The sequence below is a fragment of the Saccostrea cucullata genome, unplaced genomic scaffold (genome assembly GCF_032062105.1).
Source record: "Saccostrea cucullata isolate Sc308-1 unplaced genomic scaffold, CSIRO_AGI_Scuc_v1 ctg7946, whole genome shotgun sequence".
NCBI lineage: Eukaryota > Metazoa > Mollusca > Bivalvia > Ostreida > Ostreidae > Saccostrea > Saccostrea cuccullata.
The window spans coordinates 1-21,496 of record NW_026926447.1 but is presented as its reverse complement, the minus strand read 5'-3'; the positions used below and the strand labels follow the sequence as shown (position 1 = coordinate 21,496).

General features: G+C 33.9%; 1 protein-coding gene across 1 annotated transcript; it reads left to right on the top strand.

Annotated features, from left to right (window-relative positions):
* Nucleotides 1-4,359: 4,359 nt before the first annotated feature.
* On the top strand, nucleotides 4,360-20,159 carry LOC134271718 (uncharacterized). Its single transcript, XM_062753926.1, has 5 exons — nucleotides 4,360-4,493; nucleotides 7,989-8,060; nucleotides 14,685-15,200; nucleotides 19,295-19,395; nucleotides 20,009-20,159. Exons 2-5 carry the CDS (start codon nucleotides 7,989-7,991, stop codon nucleotides 20,157-20,159), a joined length of 840 nt encoding a protein of 279 aa, XP_062609910.1. The 5' UTR covers nucleotides 4,360-4,493.
* The last annotated feature ends 1,337 nt before the right edge of the window (nucleotides 20,160-21,496 follow it).

The following is a 21,496-nucleotide window of genomic DNA, read 5'->3' as shown; positions in this document are numbered from 1 at the left end:
TGCTTTATATATTTTATAAATTGAATTAGATTATTTTATATAAAAAGATTAATTTGTATGGATTTAAACAAATATTATTTCCCTACTTATTATGTTACATATATAAACTATTCCTAGATTCTGTCTAGACCCCCCCTTCTTTTTACAAAATAACTAGATCTGCTCTAGAATAGTCTAAAAATAATAATAATATACGAAATTCCTTATGAATAATTAAAAAGTAGTCGCTTGGAAGGAAAGAATTAAATACTTTCTCAAGTTTTTAATTCTCAAGACGATTGAGGTTATTTAAATAACGTAATTTTAAGAATTTCTGAAAAATGAAGTAGACGCAGGCGACGTCATTACGTTTTCAGTGAATAACGTCAAAGTTGTTTTTGGAGCGCCTCACTAAAATGCTCATTAAATACTGAAAAAGTGAGATATTTTCAAAATTTATGTATATTTTCTTTCAGAAAGAGTCCGGCTATCAAAATTCATCAAAAAGTCATTTTATGAAAATTTGACCTTAAGGGCCCTTTTCTCGTGACGGCAGTCATATATTTCTATGTAAAGATTTTATTGCCCATTATGGTCCTACCTTACCCCCCAGGGGTCATGATATGAATAACTTGAATTAACTGAGGATGTTTCCATATTAATATCACCAGTCATAGCGTTGCTGATCTTGAAGATTTTTAAAGGATTTTTCCTATATGTATTCCTATGTAAAACTTTGATCAGCATTGTGGCCCCTCCCTATCCTTGGGGGTCATGATTTGAATACTTGAATCTACACTGCCTTAGGATGCTTCCACATGAGTTTCATCTTTCCTGGTCCAATGAATTTGAAGAAAAAGATTTTTCCTTTATATTTCTATGTTAAACTTTGACCAGTCATTGTGGTCCCACCCTACCCCTGGGGGGTCATGATTTGAAGAAACTTAAAATCAAAATAAATATGATCATTTATGCCTTAAAGTTTGTTTTCCTTGAAAAAAAAATTTTTTTTAAGGATTTTCGATCATATATATATCTATGTAAAACTTTGATTGGCCATTGTGGTCCCACCCTGCCCTTAGGGGGTTACGATTTAAAAACAAACTTGAATCTTTCATATAAATATGGCCAATCATGGCTTTGCTATTCTTTAGAAGAAGATTTTGAAAGATTTTTCCTATATATTTCATATAAAACTTTGATTGTCCCTTGTGTACCCGCCCTATCCCCGGGGGTAATGATTTGAACAAACTTGAATCTACACTAACTAAGGATGCTTGCATATTTCTTTGACTTTACATTTTGCCCTTTACATTTGAACTTACATTGTGGCCCCGCCCTATACCCCCAGGGGTCATGACTTGAACAAAATTGAATCTACACAACCTGAGAATGCTTCCATATGAACAGGACTAATCACGGCTTCGCTATTTTTGAAAAGATTAAGATTTTTAAAGATTTTTTCTACATGTTTCTATGTAAAACTTGGCTTCCATGTTGCGGCCCCGCCCTACCCCCAGGGGTCATGATTTGAACAAACTTGAATCTCCACTACCTGAGGATGCTTCTATAAAAATATGTCATTCATGCCTTTACTATTCCAGAGAAGAAGATTTTTTAAAAAAATTCCCATATATTTTTATGTAAAATGTTGATCGGCCATTGTGGCCCGCCCTACCCCAGGAGGTCATGATTTGAATAAACCTGGATCTACACTACCTGAAGATGCTTCCCTATAAGTTTCATCTTTCCTGGCACAGTGGTTCTTGAGAAGAAGATTTGAAAAGAATTTTCCTATAGGCCTATATTTCTATGTAAAATTTTGATCGTCCATTGTGACCCCAGGGGGTCATGATTTGAACAAACTTGAATCTACACTACCTGAGGATGTTTCTCTATAAGTTTCAACTTTCCTGGCAAAGTGGTTCTTGAGAAGAAGATTTAAAAAAAAATTCCTATATATTTCTATGTAAAATTTTGATCGTCCATTGTGGCCCCGCCCTACCCCCGGGGGTCATGATTTGAATAAACTTGAATCTACACTACCTGAAAATGCTTCCCTGTAAGTTTCATCTTTCCTGGCACAGTGGTTCTTGAGAAGAAGACTTTCAAAGAATTTTCCTATATATTTCTATGTAAAACTTTGATCGATCAATGTTTCCCTACCCTACCCCTGGGGGTCATGATTTAATTGAACAAACTTGAATCTACACTACCTGAGGATGTTTCTCTATAAGTTTCAACTTTCCTGGCACAGTGGTTCTTGAGAAAAAGATTTTTAAAACATACCACCAAATTTTCACTATTTCTTAATTATTTCCCCTTGAATAAGGGCGTGGCCCTTCATTTGAACAAAGTTGACTCCCCTTCACCCAAGGATACTTCGTGCAAAAGTTTGGATGAAAAGAAGATGAAAATGTGGAAAGTTTACAACGACGACAACGACGACAGACAACGGACAAAATTTGATCAGAAAAGCTCACTTGAGCCTTCGAGCTAAAAAAATGTAAAAAAAAAAAAAAAAAAAAGTTTACAGACGGACAGACGGACTACAAAAAAATGTGATCAGAAAAGCTTATTTGAACTTTCAGCTCAGGCGAGCTTACAAAAACTATTAACGAACTAACAGTGTTGCAGACGGAAGTAGTCCAGGATTTTTTAGACACATCTTTGACCACAGTGACAGTTTGGCTTGACTGCTCATTTACTGCAAAAGCATGCGCTGAATCTCTTGCTAGTGCCCATATTGTCCCTTGAGCAGGTGTGACAGAGTTTGTCAATCTTTGAAATTGTGTGACAGAGTTTGTCGATCTTTGAAATTGTGTGACAGAGTTTGTCGATGTTTGAGGTTGTGTGACAGAGTTTGTCGATCTTTGAGCTAGTGGGACAGAGTTTGTCGATCTTTGGGATTGTGCGACAGAGTTTGTCGATCTTTGGACTTTTTGCAGAGTTTTTCGATCGTTGAGCCGGTGCGACAAAGTTTGTCGATCGTTGAGCTGGTGTGACAGAGTTTGTCGATCTTGTGAGTCGGTGCGACAGAGTTTGTCGACTCTTGCGTTGTCGTCTCTTGGACGGAGCTCTGGGTGATCGGGGGGGGGGGGGGGTTCCGAGGTCCTCCAGAGTCGGCGTCGGGTGTTAAATGTAGTCGGAAGGGGCCTACCTGTTGATGGCTTTAACCAGAAGCTGAAAAAAACATCAATCAGGACCCTACACGCTAGCTGCAGAACTGTAGCGTTATGGTTTCAAGTACATGTATTAGTCTTTGACCATATAACGCTACAGATCCCGTAATACAAAAATGTGCAATTTACAGCACAAGATTTTTTTTGCACATATTTGGGCCAAATTTCTCCACTTTCTAGCATTAGTCAATCAACTACCTTTCACTCCCTAATTTTAGACACAATCTTTATCCAATCTGTATACTTTATCCACCTCCCAACCCTATATAGTCTCCTCTATATGCAATAAACTCACTTAATGTGAATATAACGCAATCCAACAGACAATTCTAATCAAGTTAAAACAAATTGACGCCTATCCCCTTTTACGAAATAGGATGTTCAAGTTTGGACAATTTTCTTCTTTTTCAGGTAGATTGATTTTTTATTTCGGGCAGAGAGTGAGTGCCCCTCACCCACACAGAAAAACGCTGCTACGTCACTGGTTTACAATTTATAAATGGTAAAATATGTCCTGCTTCCTTTAAGAGCCTTTTATATCCCTGAATCCTTTTCTTAAGGGTCTACAGGGATGCATCGTCTCAAGCCACGGTTCGAAGTCCGCACATAGCTCTCTCCCAGAATGGGACAGGGTTGTACACATTTTGGCAACGGTCTATGATGATGACAGGAATGTGGCCATGGTAAAGTTTCCGACAGCTTCAGTTCCATCAATCGTAATTCTACAATTCTGACTTACAGTATTTTAATACTAATTTTTATTTAAAAAAAATGTACTCACAAAGGTCCATATCATATTGGAGAGAGAGAGAGAGAGAGAGAGAGAGAGAGAGAGATTGCATGTAAATAAAATATAAATGAAAATTAATCACCACAAAAACATTTGGGGAGGATGCGATAGTGTAATATTATTCAAGTACACATCCCTGAAATCAGTATAGATTTTCACAGAAAGCGATCAAGAAGGTCGAAAATATCGGAAATTCACTTATAGCTGGGTCTACACCACGGCTTTCCCAAACCTCATGCCTCCTCGGGCGTCCATTTCAAAAGTACCCTAGCTATACCCCTGGTTTTAATTGATGTCAGAGAAGTTGAAAGAAAATTCTCAGGTTATTGCTATTAAAACGTATTTCTATACACTCCCCGTCGATTTCAGGGGATTCCGAAACATTGATCACGTGACGAGAACCTGCTTACGTCAGACTGATTTTGAAGGTTCACCTGTCAACATCCGTCATAGCTTTTGCTTCTGCATTTGCATTCATTCTGCGATTTCACACTGCTATTCAACGAGACAACTTGCACAGAAGAAGATTCCTACGAGATGAGGTTGGTTTTTTGATGTCTTCGTATTTAATTTGCGACTTTATACAGCTTTTCATAAAAATAACACTCGGTGAATACCCGAACATTCGCCCTCCAGCAAAAACCATGAGGGATTAGACCGGAACATATATTTTGAATTATTTGTTTACATGTATATTCAAGTGTATTATTATTAGTTTAACATGTATAATTTTGCGACTTATTTGTGAAATTGCAATAGACAAATGTCGATGTTCATTTTTATGGAAAATTGAATACATCCGGTTAAAAGTGCGCATGCGCATGAAGATTTCTTATGAGAATTGCCTACCATGCGTTCAACATAAATTTAATTTTGCATGTTTTGAATTTTTAAAATTATATCTTTATCCACATGCAGATCAATCTTGAATTATTTCACATACATGTAACTATGTTGCCAAATCTGAAAAATGTGAAAGACACTGTTGCCTTCATATAATAGCCTATGGCAAAGTAGAATTTCAATGCAAGTTAAACTTCAAGGAGAAGTGATCAATAAAAATGATTTTTTTTCAAATACTTATGAATAAACCTATGAAATATAAAAGCCCAAGGTAATCCTTCAAAAGTTATGGCCAATGCTAATTTTTTTTTGAAGAGAGAGTCTAACTCGCAGGTCAATGTCAAATGGTAAGAATCAGTTATCTCCAGGAAAGGACTAGTACTTGTCACAAAAATATACATGTGAAATACAAAAGCCCTAGCACCAACTGTTTAAGGTTATATCCATAGTGTAATTTTTTTTTAAAACTAGATCAATTTCCAAGGTCAAGGTTAAAAAGGTCAAAGTTGTTGCTACAATGCATAAGTATTCATAGAAAGATTTTGTCACAAGGAATACGCATGAAATATAAAAGCCCAAGTTCTAAATTTTGTTCAAAAGTTAGGGCAAAGGTTATAGATTTTTTAGTGGGCCAAACTTTAAGGTCAAAATCAAAAGGTCAAGAATACTTATACCCAGAGAAAGGTCTTTCACAATGTGTACACAAGTAAAATATAAAAGTCCTAGCTCCAAGGTCAAGTCAAATATATTCATACCCAAAGAAAGTATGTCTTGTCCAAGAAAAGGTCTTAATTGTCACAAGCAATACAAAAAAGTTTTGTGAGACAAAATATTAACAGAGAAAAAGACAGACAGGGCAAAAACTATATACCCCAAATCTTTGATTACATGGGCATAAATATATTTTGTTGAAAAAAAAATAATATTATTAAGATGAATGGCTCTTAACCATTTTTTATTAAGAGATGGTCATTTTAGCTCACCTGATCTGAAAGCTCAAGAGAGCTTTATTGTTCATATTTTGTCCGTCTTTCGTCTGTCTGTCCATACGTCTGTAAACTTTTTACATTTTTTACTTTTTCTCAAAAACCACTTAAGACAATTTTAACCAAACTTGCCACAAAGCATCCTTGGATGAGGGGGATTCAAGTTTGTACAAACAAATAAACTCATTCAAGGGGAGATAATTAAGAAATAGTGAAAATTTGGTCACATGTTTTAAAAATCTTATCCTCAAGAACAACTGTGCCAGGAAAAATTAAACTTATGGTGAAACATCCTCAGGTAGATTCAAGTTTGATCAATTCATGTTCCACAGGGTAGTTGTGAGCCCATAATGGGCAATCAAAGTATATAGGAAAAACTTATTAAAATAATATTTTCTCAAGAATTGTAAAGACATTATTGGTCATATTTATATGGAAGCAAGAGATAGATTGGGAGCACAATGGATGATCAAAGCAATATTTTGGAAAATTATCCTTAAAAATCCTCTTCTCAAGAACAACAAAGCCATGATTGTTCATATTTATACTGAAACACCCTCTGGTCATGTAGATTCTATCATAAACATTTGTTCTAATCATGACCCCCCTATTCCCCCTCATGATTAGGGCCTGGCATAAAGGATAATGATCAAAGTTTTTCATAGAAGTTTATCTGAAAAATCTATAAAAATCTTTTTCTCAAGAAGCACTGGGCCAGAAAACCTAAAACTTATGTGAAAGCATTCTGGAAGTGTTCAAATCATGGGCCACAATAAGGAATCAAATTTTACAGCGAAATATATATAGAAAAAATCTTTGAAAATCTTCTTATCAAGAAACACTGGGCTAGAAAAGACTTATTAGCTCACCTGAGCTGATTGCTCAGGCGAGCTTTTCTGATCACCTGTTGTCCATCTGTCTGTGTAATCCAACTTGGTACAAAGCATCTTTGGGTAAAGGGGAGTTTAAATTTTTAAAATGAAGGGCCAAGTCCACGTTCGAGGGGAGATAATCAAGAAAAGATAAGCTTGATAACTATTACTTATTAAAACAATTTCAAATAAATCTGCTGCTTTAAGTAGAGGTCCAAGGATTTCAGGGGGTCCAAGGTGACTTTCACTGCCCCCCCCCTCCCCCCCCCAAAAAAAACCCCTCTAAATTTGCACATGCAGTTCATGGTTGTCATAAACTTATCATTGTCAGTCACTCAGATTTATTCACTTGAAAGACCAAACGGAGGTATAATAAATAAGATATGAAAATTGAGCGAGAGAGTTAAAAAAAATTTTTTTCAACAAACTAGATTTGTTTCTGAAACACAAATGCCCATGCATGACAGCTTATGGCAAGGGTTGAAGTTTCTCAAATTTCAAAGTTCAAGGTCAAAAGGTCAAAATTGTTGATGTCCAAAGAAAGTTCTTGTCAGAAGGAATACATCTTTGAAATATGAAAAACCCTTGTACTAACAGTTGAAAAATTATGGTTAAGATTAGTTTCCTTAACAAGGATCAAACTCTAAGGTCAATTTCAAAGTATGAAAGCCATAGCATCAGCTACATGTATTCAAAAGTTATGGCCAACTAGGTTAAAGTTCAGAAAGTTTGGTAAAAGTGGGTCAAACTCCAAGGTCAAGTTCTAGAAGTCAAATTTGTTGGTCTTGTTACAAGGAATACTGCTGTCAGTGAAAATTATGAAAACCATAGCCCCACCCACTCAAAAATTACGTCCAAGGTTTAAATTTTTGGGGACAAACGTCTTTAGCTAAAGTAGTGTTCATTCTAATATCTTCAAATCATGATCCTCAGGGTCTTTTATATTGGTGTATTCAAAATTAAGCATAATCATCACTAGGTATTGAATTGTTGGTATATTCTTGATTTAGCGCTACACACATCCACGTTGTATGTTGTATTTATATAATGATTTCGTATGGGTTTCTTGAATTAGTGCATCAATGTCTGTGCCAAAGCAGCTAAAATATGAAGCCCGCTTTTTTAAGTTTATATTATTACTACAGTAATAGTATATCTACGGGTACCTTCACTGGCAAAAAGATTTGAAATTGGAAAACTATGACTATGAACGGGATCTGTAATCTGACCTCAACATGACCCAGAAAAAACCCTGAAACTTGTAGTGACTTATTATAAAAATCAAGGGAAATATCTGTGTTGTGTATACTGATAGCGTTTTCTTGTTTTTATCTAGATGGAGCCACGACGATCTACGAGGATTCGGCGTCGCCCTGCCTGGCACGCCGACTACGTGATGGACTTCCCGGTAAGTTTAATTATAGCTCACAATGTCCATTTCTTAGTTTATAAGGCTACAGTGAAAAAGAAATTTAGATTCTCATCCAAATTTTTATCCCCTGCCATATAATGGGCGGGGGCATATATATATAGTGTTACCCTGTAACCTGTTCCATCATTCTGTCCTCATTGACTTTCCATTCCTTATCTTAACAGACAGCAACAATTACACACATTCATCTCAAAAGGAGATGGGTGAAATTAGCGTGCAAAAAACCCACAAGCTTCGTATATAATAAAAATCGTATTCAAATTGTGATTTTAGTATTTAGAGTAAAGTTCTCATCATTGATTTTTGTAAAATCATGATAAACAAAAAGTTTTGAGGAAAAATTTTTTTAAAATTAAAATTTATTCTTTTATAAAGAAAAATAATGTGGTATCCATTGGGTTCGAACCCTGGCAATAAAAATTCTGAGTTGCATTCTCTATTGAGACTAGCACGCTAACCACTATGCTACACAAGTCCTGATGAAGTGTGGCATTTAATCGTGTTTGTGATATGACCATTGACTTAAGGGACTTCAAGTATTTCTCGAAAAGATACGAAAGGTATGTCATAAACTTGTATTTTTAAGATATAGTGGGTCATTGCTCCATAATTTTGGAAACCAAAATATGTATGTTTTTATGCAAACATTGAGGATTACCTTTCAAAAAAATGGAGAGAAGACCCACTCATAACGAAAAATAGTGTTATAGTGTGAAAAAATGACTCGTTTTGTCCTCTTTCGTGTGTGCATAATATTTCATAGGCAAATAACTTCAATTTTCCTGAGATTTGTGCAAGTTGTAGAGATTTTACATAAAGTATACTTTAATGTTAGATGAAATATGAAAGAAAATTTTGATAAAATTGAGATTTAATTCTCACCTTCATGTTTGTCGCGCTATGGGCATATCTCTCGTCATGTTCACCCATCTCCTTTATATGGATACGTTATAGGAATATGTATATACATGTAGTCAAGTTTGAATTTGGTTATGATCCAATATGATTTTGACAGAGTTATTCCTCTTGAACTAAAAAAATTTAAGAATAAAATTTCAGTTTCCACTCTTTAAAGTTTTAAAGGATGTACATGTATTGATAGGGTGGTATTTTACCAGAACATTCAGGTCAAGTTCAACTGATTTTTGACAGAGTTATCCTTCTTGAACTTAAAAAATAACTTTTCATTTTCCACTCTCGGACTTTTGTAGGGATGTACGTATGTTAATATTGTATGGGCAGACAAGAATAAGGTGCAATTTTGGGATTTATTTTGCTCTAAAATTTCATGTTCTTAAAAAGTTTTGAAATTGGCTTTAATATAAGTTGAGAATTAAAGAATATGGCATGAAGAAAAATACTGGTCAAGTTTGAATTTGGTAGTGGTACGATGAAACTTTTTGAAAATTCATTTTAATGACATTAATTTTATTTGTTTACTGTTAATGTTTCACATTTGATTTAAATGTCTTTTATTTTTAGCTCAGCTGACCTGAAGGCTCAAGTGAGCTTTTTTGATCACATTTTGTTTGGCATCCGTCTGTCTGACTCCGCCATCTGTCTGTCCGTCTGTCTGTAAACTTTCGACTTCTTCTCAAGAACCATGCAAGTAGGCCAATTTCAACCTGAAACTTGCCACAATGAGTATCCTTGGGTAAAGGGGATTCTCAAGTTTGATCAATTGAAGGGCCCAAATTCTCTTTCAAGGGGAGATAATTAGGATTTATTGTAAAAATAATGGCATCATTTAAAAAATCTTCTCCTCAAGAACCACTGGTCCAGACGATGAAACTTAATATAGATTGGAAGCATCATAACGTAAGGTAGATTCATCCTAGTTTGTTCAATTCATGACCTCCAAGAGCAGGGTCGGGCCACAATGGGTGATTAAAGTTTTGCATAGGAATATATAGGAAAAATCTTTAAAACTTTAAAATGGTTGATCAAAGTTTAACATGTGAATACATAGGGAAATTCTTTAAAACTCTTCTTTCTAAGAACAGTTGAGCCAATATTGGTCATATCTCAATGGAGGCTACCTCAGGTAATGTTGATTCAAGTTTCTTCATATCATGACCTCAGAGGGTTAGGGTTATAGTTATTTCAAGATTAGAAGAGCCATGATTAGTCATATTAACATGGAAGCATCCTCAGGTATAGTCTTAAATCAGATTTGTTCAAATGAGGGCCCACAGGGGGTAGGGCTGGTTCACAAGGTGGGGTCAAATTTTTGCAAATCAATAAAAAGGAAAAAATATTCTGTTCAAGAACAGCAAAGTCATTTGATATATTGATATAGTAGCTTCATCAGGTGGATTAAAATTCACCCCCCCCCCTTTCCTCCTCATAACTTTTCAATTCTGAATTGATTGCTTCTTTTTCTAGCCAATGTGCTCAGGTGAGCGATGTGACCCATGGACCTCTTGTTAGTACCTTTTATGGCTAATAAAAGAAGTTTTTCAAGATATTTCTTTTAGTTTTCTAAATTCAGTATTTTCATCAAGTACGTAATATAATAATCGTGAAGTGATTCTCTTACATCAAACGGCGTGTTGTTACAGTTGTGACTAGAATTTTAATGTAGATTTTTGATAAATTTCAGTACCATAAAAATGAAGGTGTATGTTTTGGAATCTTATAATGATTGCCAATAGATGGCTACAAATTTTAGACTTGTACTTAATTAGCACTTTTGCCTAATGAGCAGTGAAGGATTTTTATGCCCTGCCATGAATATGGCTGGAGCATATAGTGTTCGTCATGTCCGTCTTCCGTCCTTCTGTCTGTCCTTCCATCATACTTTGCATTTAGCTTAGTCCAAAGCTAAGTTTCAAAGAAACTATTCGAGATATTTTTATCAAACTTCAAATGCTGATAATTATTGATGAGAGCTGTGCAACTGCATCAACATTTGTTGACCATGATCTTTCCTTTGACAACACTTTTCTTAAACAAGTGTTAATAATTAGCTCAGTTTAAGATTCTATTTGAGATGCAGTAAAACTCGGTTATAGTGAAGTCCTGGGGACCTGTGAAATTAATTCGCTATATCCGTAATTCGTTATATCCGTATAACAAATTTGTATAACCATATATAATAGCGAATTCACAATATGCATGTTTTCTGTAATGTGCTACTACCAAATATGTTACGGGAGCAAATATTACAAAACATATCTTTAATAACTTGTGATTTATTATGAATTGAATTTTATATACAAATGCAAAAATAAAATAAAGTCAGTTCAATTTAACAAATTTTGAGATCTCTGAAAATTCATTATAAAAGATGTTAATTTCCTTAATATTTAACCTCAGCGGGACTCAAAATCAGTTCCCTATATCCATAAATTTGTTATATCAGAGTTCGTTTTAACCGTAAAATTTTATGAAGATTTGTTAAGAATTTTGCAGGGGACCCAGAAAAACTTCGCTATATCCGTGTTGATCTTATCCGTGTTCGTACCAAATGAGTTTTACTGTAATGTGATTAATTTTCATATGTTGATCCTAGATACTGATGTAACCTTTTCAACTGTATCAACATCTTTTGATCTTGACATTTTCTTTGAACTCGACATCACCTTTTTAGCTCACCTGAGCCGAAGGCTCAAGTGAGCCTTTCTGATCAAAATTTGTCCGTTGTCTGTCGTTGTTGTCGTAGTAGTCGTAGTTGTCGTAAACTTTTCACATTTTCATCTTCTTCTCAAGAACCACTGGGCCAATTTCAACTTAACTTGCTACAAAGTATCCTTGGGTAAAGGGGATTCAAGTTTGTTCAAATGAAGGGCCATGCCTTTTTCCAAGGGGAGATAATTATGAATTAGAGAAAAATTAATGGCATTTTTAAAAAATCTTCTTCTCAAGAACTACTGAGCCAGGAAAGGTGAAACTCATGTGGAATCATCCTCAGGTAGTGTAGAATCAAGATTGTTCAAATCATGACCCCCAGGGGTAGGATGGGGCCAAAATGGCTGATCAAAGTTTTACATAGGAGTATATAGGAAAAATCTTTGAAAATCTTCTTATGAACCATTGAGACAGGAAAGATGAAACTTGTGTGAAATTATCCTCAGGTAGTGTAGATTCAAGTTTGTTCAAATCATGACCCCAGGGGATAGGGTGGGGCCACAATGACTCATCAAAATTTTACATGGGAATTATAGGTATAATCTTTAAAAATCTTCTTCTCAAGAACAATTGAGACAGGAAAGATGAAACTCATGTGAGATCATCCGCATTTAGAGTAGATTCAAGTTTGTTCAAATCATGATCCCCAGCCATTAGGGCGATGCCAAAATGGCTGATCAAAGTTTTATATAGGAATATATAGGGAAATCTTTTAAAATCGTCTTCTCAAGTTCTTCAAAGCCATGATTAGTGATATTCATATGGAATATAAAGGTAGTGTAGATTATAGTTTGTTCAAATCATAACCCCCGATATAAGGTGGGGCTACATTGGGGGACCCAAGTTTTACATTTAAAAATATTTTAAAAATCTTCTTCTCAAGAATACAAAGCCATTATTAGTGATACCAGTATTTATATGGAAGCATTCTCAGGTAGTGTAGGATAAAATTTGTTCAAATCACAACCCCCAAGGGTAGGATGGGGCCACAATGGTGGATCAAAGTTTTACATAGAAAAAGAGAGGGAAAAATTCCATGAACAGAAAGCTATGTTTAGTCATATTGGCATGTAAGCATCCTCATGTATGGAAGCATCCTCATGCCCTTTGGGGTATGGAGGGAAACAATGGGAAATCAAATTCAAATTATTATGAAGAAATCTTTTTATCAAGAACAGCAAAGTCATATGCTGTATTGATATGAAGGCATTTTCAAATAGTATATTAAAATTCAAGCCCCCCCCCCCCCCCCCCCCCCCCCCCCTCAGTAAACTATCAGTTCTGATCTGATACGTGCTTTTTCCTAGCCGTTGTGCTCAGGTGAGCCCCTGGGCCCCTTGTATAAATAAAAGTATAGATAAATAAATATATAAAGTGTTTAGCTCAGTTTTGAATAAACAATTCAAGATATTTTTTATCAAACTTCATATGCTGACACATACATATGAGTAAATTTTTTTAACTTTGATATTTCCTATTACCTTGACCTCATTTGTTAGCTCACCTGAGCCAAAGGCTCAAGTGAGCTTTTCTGATCAAAATTTGTCTGTTGTCTGTCGTTGTCGTCGTTGTTGTCGTTAACTTTTCACATTTTCATCTTCTTCTCAAGAATCACTGGGCCAATTTCAACCAAACTTGGCACAAAGTATCCTTAGATGAACGTGATTCAAGTTTGATCAAATGAAGGGCCACGTCCACTTCCAAGGGGAGATGATTATGAAGTAGTGAAAAATTAATGGCATTTTTAAAAAATCTTCTTCTCAAGAACCACTCGGCCAGTAAAGATGAAACTCATGTGGAAGCATCCTCAGGTAGTCTAGATTCAAGTTTGTTCAAATCATGACCCACAGGTGTAGGGTGGGGCCATAATGGCCAATCAAATTTTTTCATAGGAATATATAGGAAAAATCTTTCAAAATCTTCTTCTCAAGAACCACTGGGCCAGGAAAGCTAGTTGAAACTCAAGTGGAATCATCTTCAGGTAGTGTAGATTCAAGTTTGTTCAAAACATGACCCCCAGGGCTAAGGTGGGGCCACAATGACCGATCAGATTTTTTCATAGGAATATATAGGAAAATCTTAAAATCTTCTTCTCAAGTACTTCAAAGCCATGATTAGTGATATTTATATGTATATGAAATCATCCTCAGGTAGTGTAGATTCTAGTTTGTTCAAATCATAACCCCCAGGGATAGGGTGGGGCCACAATGGGGGATTCAAGTTTCTGTATACTTTTCAGTTCTGATCTCATTCCGATTTGCTCAGGTGAGCGATGTGGCACTTGGGCCTCTTGTTTAAAATTTGTGTTCAACCAAGTTTAAAAAAAAATTAATAACATTTTAATCAAACTTCATATGTTGATACATGCTGATGTAAGCTTCACAACTACATCAACATTTTTATACCCCAAGCTTTACTTTAACCTTGACCTCTCTTTTCTTAAATTAGTGTTTAACTCAGTTTTAAATTTAAACAATTCAACATATTTTTATCAAACATAAGATGCTGATACATATTAATGAGAGCTATTCAAATGCATAAAAACTTTTAACCTTTAACTTTCTTTTGACATTGACCACCATTCTCTTTAATTTGCATTTTGGTTAAATTTAAAGGAACCATTTAAGATATTTTTATGTATGCACTTATACATTACTTGAGATTTTATCATATACAGATCTATATCCATTCTTTAGATTTCAATTTCAAGATTTAAAGATTCTCATCAGACTTCATACACCTATACAAACCTTCATGTTGAATTAGTAATATACACTAGACAGGGCATTCATGTCATATGGATATACACTTGTACTTCTAGTTTTTTGCAGGCACCTGATTTTTAACGGGTATTCGATTATCATTTTATCTAAATGACCAGTACCCAAGTCCCACAGTGTGTTTTAAACCTCAATGTATATAGATATAATGGTATTCTGTCCCTTTTCTAATTTTCTTTTTTTCTTTTAGGTGCGGAAGTCCATCAGGCAGCAGAGGGTGGGGGCTGGAGATGGTCTCCAGCAGACAGAGGAGATGGCACTGCCTTCTCACCATCTTGTGCTTGATCTTCCTGAGGAGGAGCTTGAACAAACTGAAGAGGTGGCATCGCCGTCTTGTCAGTCTGTGATAGCTCACCCTCAGGAGGATGCTGTACAGGATGAGGGGATTGCAGCGCCAGCTCCCAAGCCTGTGATTGATCTTCCAGAGATGGAGCTTGAACAAACTAAGGTGATGGCCGTGCCATCCTCTCAGTTTGTAATAGTTCCCTCTCAGAAAGATCATGGCTTTGCATGGGCCTGGGAGATGGTATCGCTATCTTCTCTGGCTGCTGGAGAACATCCTTCCTGGCTTCCATTTCGATGCTGGCCGCCGCTGGAAGTGATTCCCCAGGATAAGCCACCACCAGAGGGGAAGTCCGACATTGGACGCATCATTACGGCTACGGACTGTTTGGAGTGGATGTTAGGGATTGGGACTTTCTTTCTGGTGAGTCCTTTTCCCTATTTACATTACATGCATACATTACATTCATACATTACATACATACATTACATACATACATTTCATACATACATACATACATACATTACATACATACATTCACACATACATTCATTCATACACTACATACATACATTACATACATACATTCATACATACATACATTCATACACTTCATTCATACATTACATGCATACATTACATACATACATTACATGCATACATTACATACATACATTACATACATACATTACATGCATACATTACATACATACATTACATGCATACATTACATACATACATTACATGCATACACTACATACATACACTACATACATACACTACATACCTACACTACATACATACACTACATACATACACTACATACATACATTACATGCATACATTACATACATACATTACATACATACACTACATACCTACACTACATACATACACTACATACATACATACATTACATATATACATTACATATATACATTACATATATACATTACATGCATACATTACATATATACATTACATACATTACATACATACATTACATACATACATTACATACATACATTACATACATACATTACATACATACATTACATACATACATTACATACATACATTACATACATACACTACATACATACATTACTTACATACACTACATACATACACTACATACATACACTACATACATACATTACATACATACATTACATACATTACATACATACATTACATACATACATTACATACATACATTACATACATACATTACATACATACATACATTACATACACACATTACATGCATTACATACATGCATTACATACATACATTCATACATTACATACATACATTACATACATTACATACATTACATACATTACATACATTACATACATTACATACATACATTCATACATACATAACATATATACATTACATTACATACATCCATTACATACATTCATTACATGCATCTGTTACAAACATACATACATAACATACATACATTACATTACATACATCCATCCAAACATTACATTACATTACATACATACATTCATACATTACATGCATTACATACATACATTACATACATTACATACATTACATACATACATTACAAACATACAATACATACATACATTACATACATACATACATACATACATACATACATACATACATACATACATACATACATACATACATACATTCATACATTACATACATACATTACATACATACATACATACATACATACATACATACATACATACATACATACATACATACATACATACATACATACATACATACATACATTACATACATACATACATTACATTCATACATTACATACATACATACATACATACATTACATACATGCATTACATACATACATTACATACATACATTACATACATACATACATACATACATACATTACATACATACATACATACATACATACATACATACATACATACATACATACATACATACATATATTACATGCATACATTACATACATACATTACATACATACATACATACATACATACATACATACATACATTACATACATACACTACATACATGCATTACATACATTACATACATACATTACATACATACACTACATACATACATTACATACATACATACATACATTACTTACATACATACATTACATACATTACATACATACATTACATGCATACATTACATACATGCATTACATACATACATACATACATTACATTACATACATACATACATACATTCATACATTACATACATTACAAACATACATTACATGCATGCATTACATACATTACATACATACATTACATACATACCTTACATACATACACTATATACATACATTACATACATACATTACATACATACATTACATACATACATTACATACATACATTACATGCATACATTACATGCATACATTACATGCATACATTACATACATACATTACATACCTACATACATACATACACTACATACATACATTACGTAAGTGATCAAACTGTATAGATACATACATACATACATACATACATACATAACATACATACATTACATTACATACATACATTACATACATCATACATGCATACATAACATACATACATTACATACATACATACATACATACATACATACATACACTACATACATACATTACATACATACATTACATACATTATATATATACATTGCATGCATACATTACATACCTACATCACATACATACATTGCATGCATACATACATACATACATTACATACATTACATACATTACATACATACATATATACATACATACATACATACATACATACATCCATACATACATACATACATTACATACATTACATACATTACATACATTACATACATACATACATACATACATACATACATTTACATACATTACATACATACATACATACATACATACATTACATTACATTACATACATTACATACATACATTACATACATACACTACATACATACATTACATACATACATTACATACATACATTACATACAAACATTACATACATTACATACATTACATTCATATATTACATTACATACATACATTACATACATCATACATGCATACATAACATACATACATTACATACATACATAACATGCATACATTACATGCATACACTACATACATACATTACATACATACATTACATACATACATACATTACATACATACATACATTACATACATACATTACATACATACATTACATACATACATTACATACATACATAACATACATACATACATTACATTTATACATTACATACATGCATTACATACATACATATATACATTACATACATACATACATACATTCATACATACATTCATACACTACATACATACATTACATACATACATTCATACATACATACATACATACATACATGCATACATTACATACACATACTTACATACATACACACATTACATACATACATACATACATACACATACATACATTACATACATACATACATACATACATACATACATACATACATACATACATACATACATACATACATACATACATACATACATACATACATCACATACATTACATACATACATTACATACATACATTACATTCATACATTACATACATACATTACATACATACATACATACATACATACATACATACATACATTCATACATTACATACATTACATACATACATTACATACATACATTACAAACATACATTCATACATTACAAACATACATTACATACATACATTACATTCATACATTACATACATACATTAAATACATACATAAATACATACATTACATACATACATACATACATACATACATACATACATACATACATACATACATACATACATACATACATACATACATACATACATACATACATACATACATACATACATACATACATACATACATACATACATACATACATACATACATACATACATACATACATACATACATACATACACTACATACATACATTACATGCATACATCACATACATACTTTACATACATAAATTACATACATACATTTCATACATACACTACATACATACATTACATACATACATTACATACATTACATACATACATTACATACATACATTACATACATACATTACATACATACATACATACATTGCATGCATACATTACATACATACATTACATACATACATTACATACATACATTACATACCTACATTACATACATTACATACATACATTACATACATACATACATACATACACTACATACATACATTACATACATACATTACATACATACATTACATACATACATTACATACATACATTACATACATACATTACATACATACATTACATACATACATTACATACCTCCATACATACATACACTACATGCATACATTACATACATACATACATACATACATACATACTTTACCTTACCTTACCTACATACATACAGAAAGACAGACAGACAAAGAGACCAACAATCAGACAGGGAAACAATCAGACAAACAGACAGACAAAGAGACAAATGAGACAATTAGACAAACAGACAGCCTTGTTACTTGATCTTTAATAAGTTCCTCTTTTCTCTCATCTATCTCCCTCCTCTCTATCATCTATTTCTTCTTTGTTTTGAGATTTCTCTCATATTTTTCTTACTTTTCTCCTCTTTATCTTATGGATGCCTTGTCTAAATAATTCATTATATGCACACACCGCTATTTAGACTTAGTATCCATGGGCATTTCTTGGTTTCATTTCTCCTGTACTGCTTTTTTCCCCCGTCTCTTCACATACATACAAACAGACAGACAGATTGACAGACAATTAGACAGAAAAACTGACAAACATCTATCCATCCATAGATACCAACAGATATACATTCATATGTATCTACAATACATACTTACATAGAGACAGACTAACAGACAGACAGACATGTAACGATACATACATCCATACAAACATTTAAAGATACAGACACAGCAACAAACATGCATTTAGATGACACTGCAAGGATCAGACAAACAGACAGACAAACAGACAATGAGACACTCAGAGAAACAGACAGACAAAGAGACAAACAACAATCAGACAATGAGACAATTAGACAAACAGACAGACAGACAAACAAAGAGACACTCTATCACACAATGACACAATCACACAGAAAGACAGACAGACAAAGAGACAAACAATTGGACAGGGAGACTATCAGAAAAACAGACAGTCAGAGAGACAAAGAGTCAGACAATGACACATTCACACAGACAGACAAAGAGACAAACAATCGGACAGGGAGACAAACAGACAGACAATGAGACAAACAATCAGACAGGGAGACAAACAGACAGACAAACAGACAGACAGACAAAGAGACAAACAATCAGACAGGGCGACAATCAGACAACGAGACAAACACACTGACAGACAGACATTGGTACTTACATTGATACATTCTCTTGGTCATTTTCTTCATTCTCTAAAGCACCTTTCACTGGTTTTTTTTCTGCTCTTTCTCCTTTTTCTCTCCAACTCCCTTCCCTACAATGCATAGATAGATTACATACATTACATAAGTACACAACATGCATCTCTCACAAACATATTTATATTACAATCACAAAATACATACATTCCTTACATTCATTACATGCATACATTACATGCATTCCTTACATACATATACTTGTTACTTGATCTTTAACTGGTTCCTATTTTCTCTCATCTATCTCCCTCCTTTCTGTCATCTATTTCTTCTTTGTTTTGAGATTTCTCTCATATTTTTCTTTCTTTTCTCCTCTTTATCTTATGGATGCCTTGTCTAAGTAATTCATTATATGCACACACCGCTATTTAGACTTGGTTCCATTTCTCCTGTACTGCTTTTTCCCCCGTCTCTTCACATACATACAAACAGAGAGACAGATTGACAGACAATTAGACAGAAAAACTGACAAACATCTATCCATCCATAGATACCAACAGATATACATTGATATGTATCTACAATACATACTTACATAGAGACAGACTAACAGACAGACAGACATGTAACGATACATACATCCATACAAACATTTATAGATACAGACACAGCAAGAAACATGCATTTAGATGACACTGCAAGGATCAGACACACAGACAGACAAACAGACAAACAATCAGACAATGAGACACTCAGAGAAACAGACAGACAAAGAGACAAACAACAATCAGACAATCAGACAAACAGACAGACAGACAAACAAAGAGACATGCTATCAACAAACAATTGGACAGGGACACTATCAGAAAAACAGACAGTCAAAGAGACAAACAGTCAGACAATACACATTACACAATCAGACACAAACAGACAGACAATGAGACACAGACAAACAGACAGACAGACAAAGAGACAAACAATCAGACAGGGCCCCAATCAGACAGAAAGAGGAAGAGACAAACAATCAGACAGCCAGACAAACAGAAAGACTGCCAGACATAGGTATATACATTGATACATTCTCTTGGTCATTCTCTTAATTCCCCACAGCCCCTTTCACAGGGTCCATCTTCCCCTCTCCCCCTCTCCCTCTCACTCCCTTCCCTACAATTTATACATACATTACATTCATAACATACATCCATTCTTTACAATCATAACATACATACA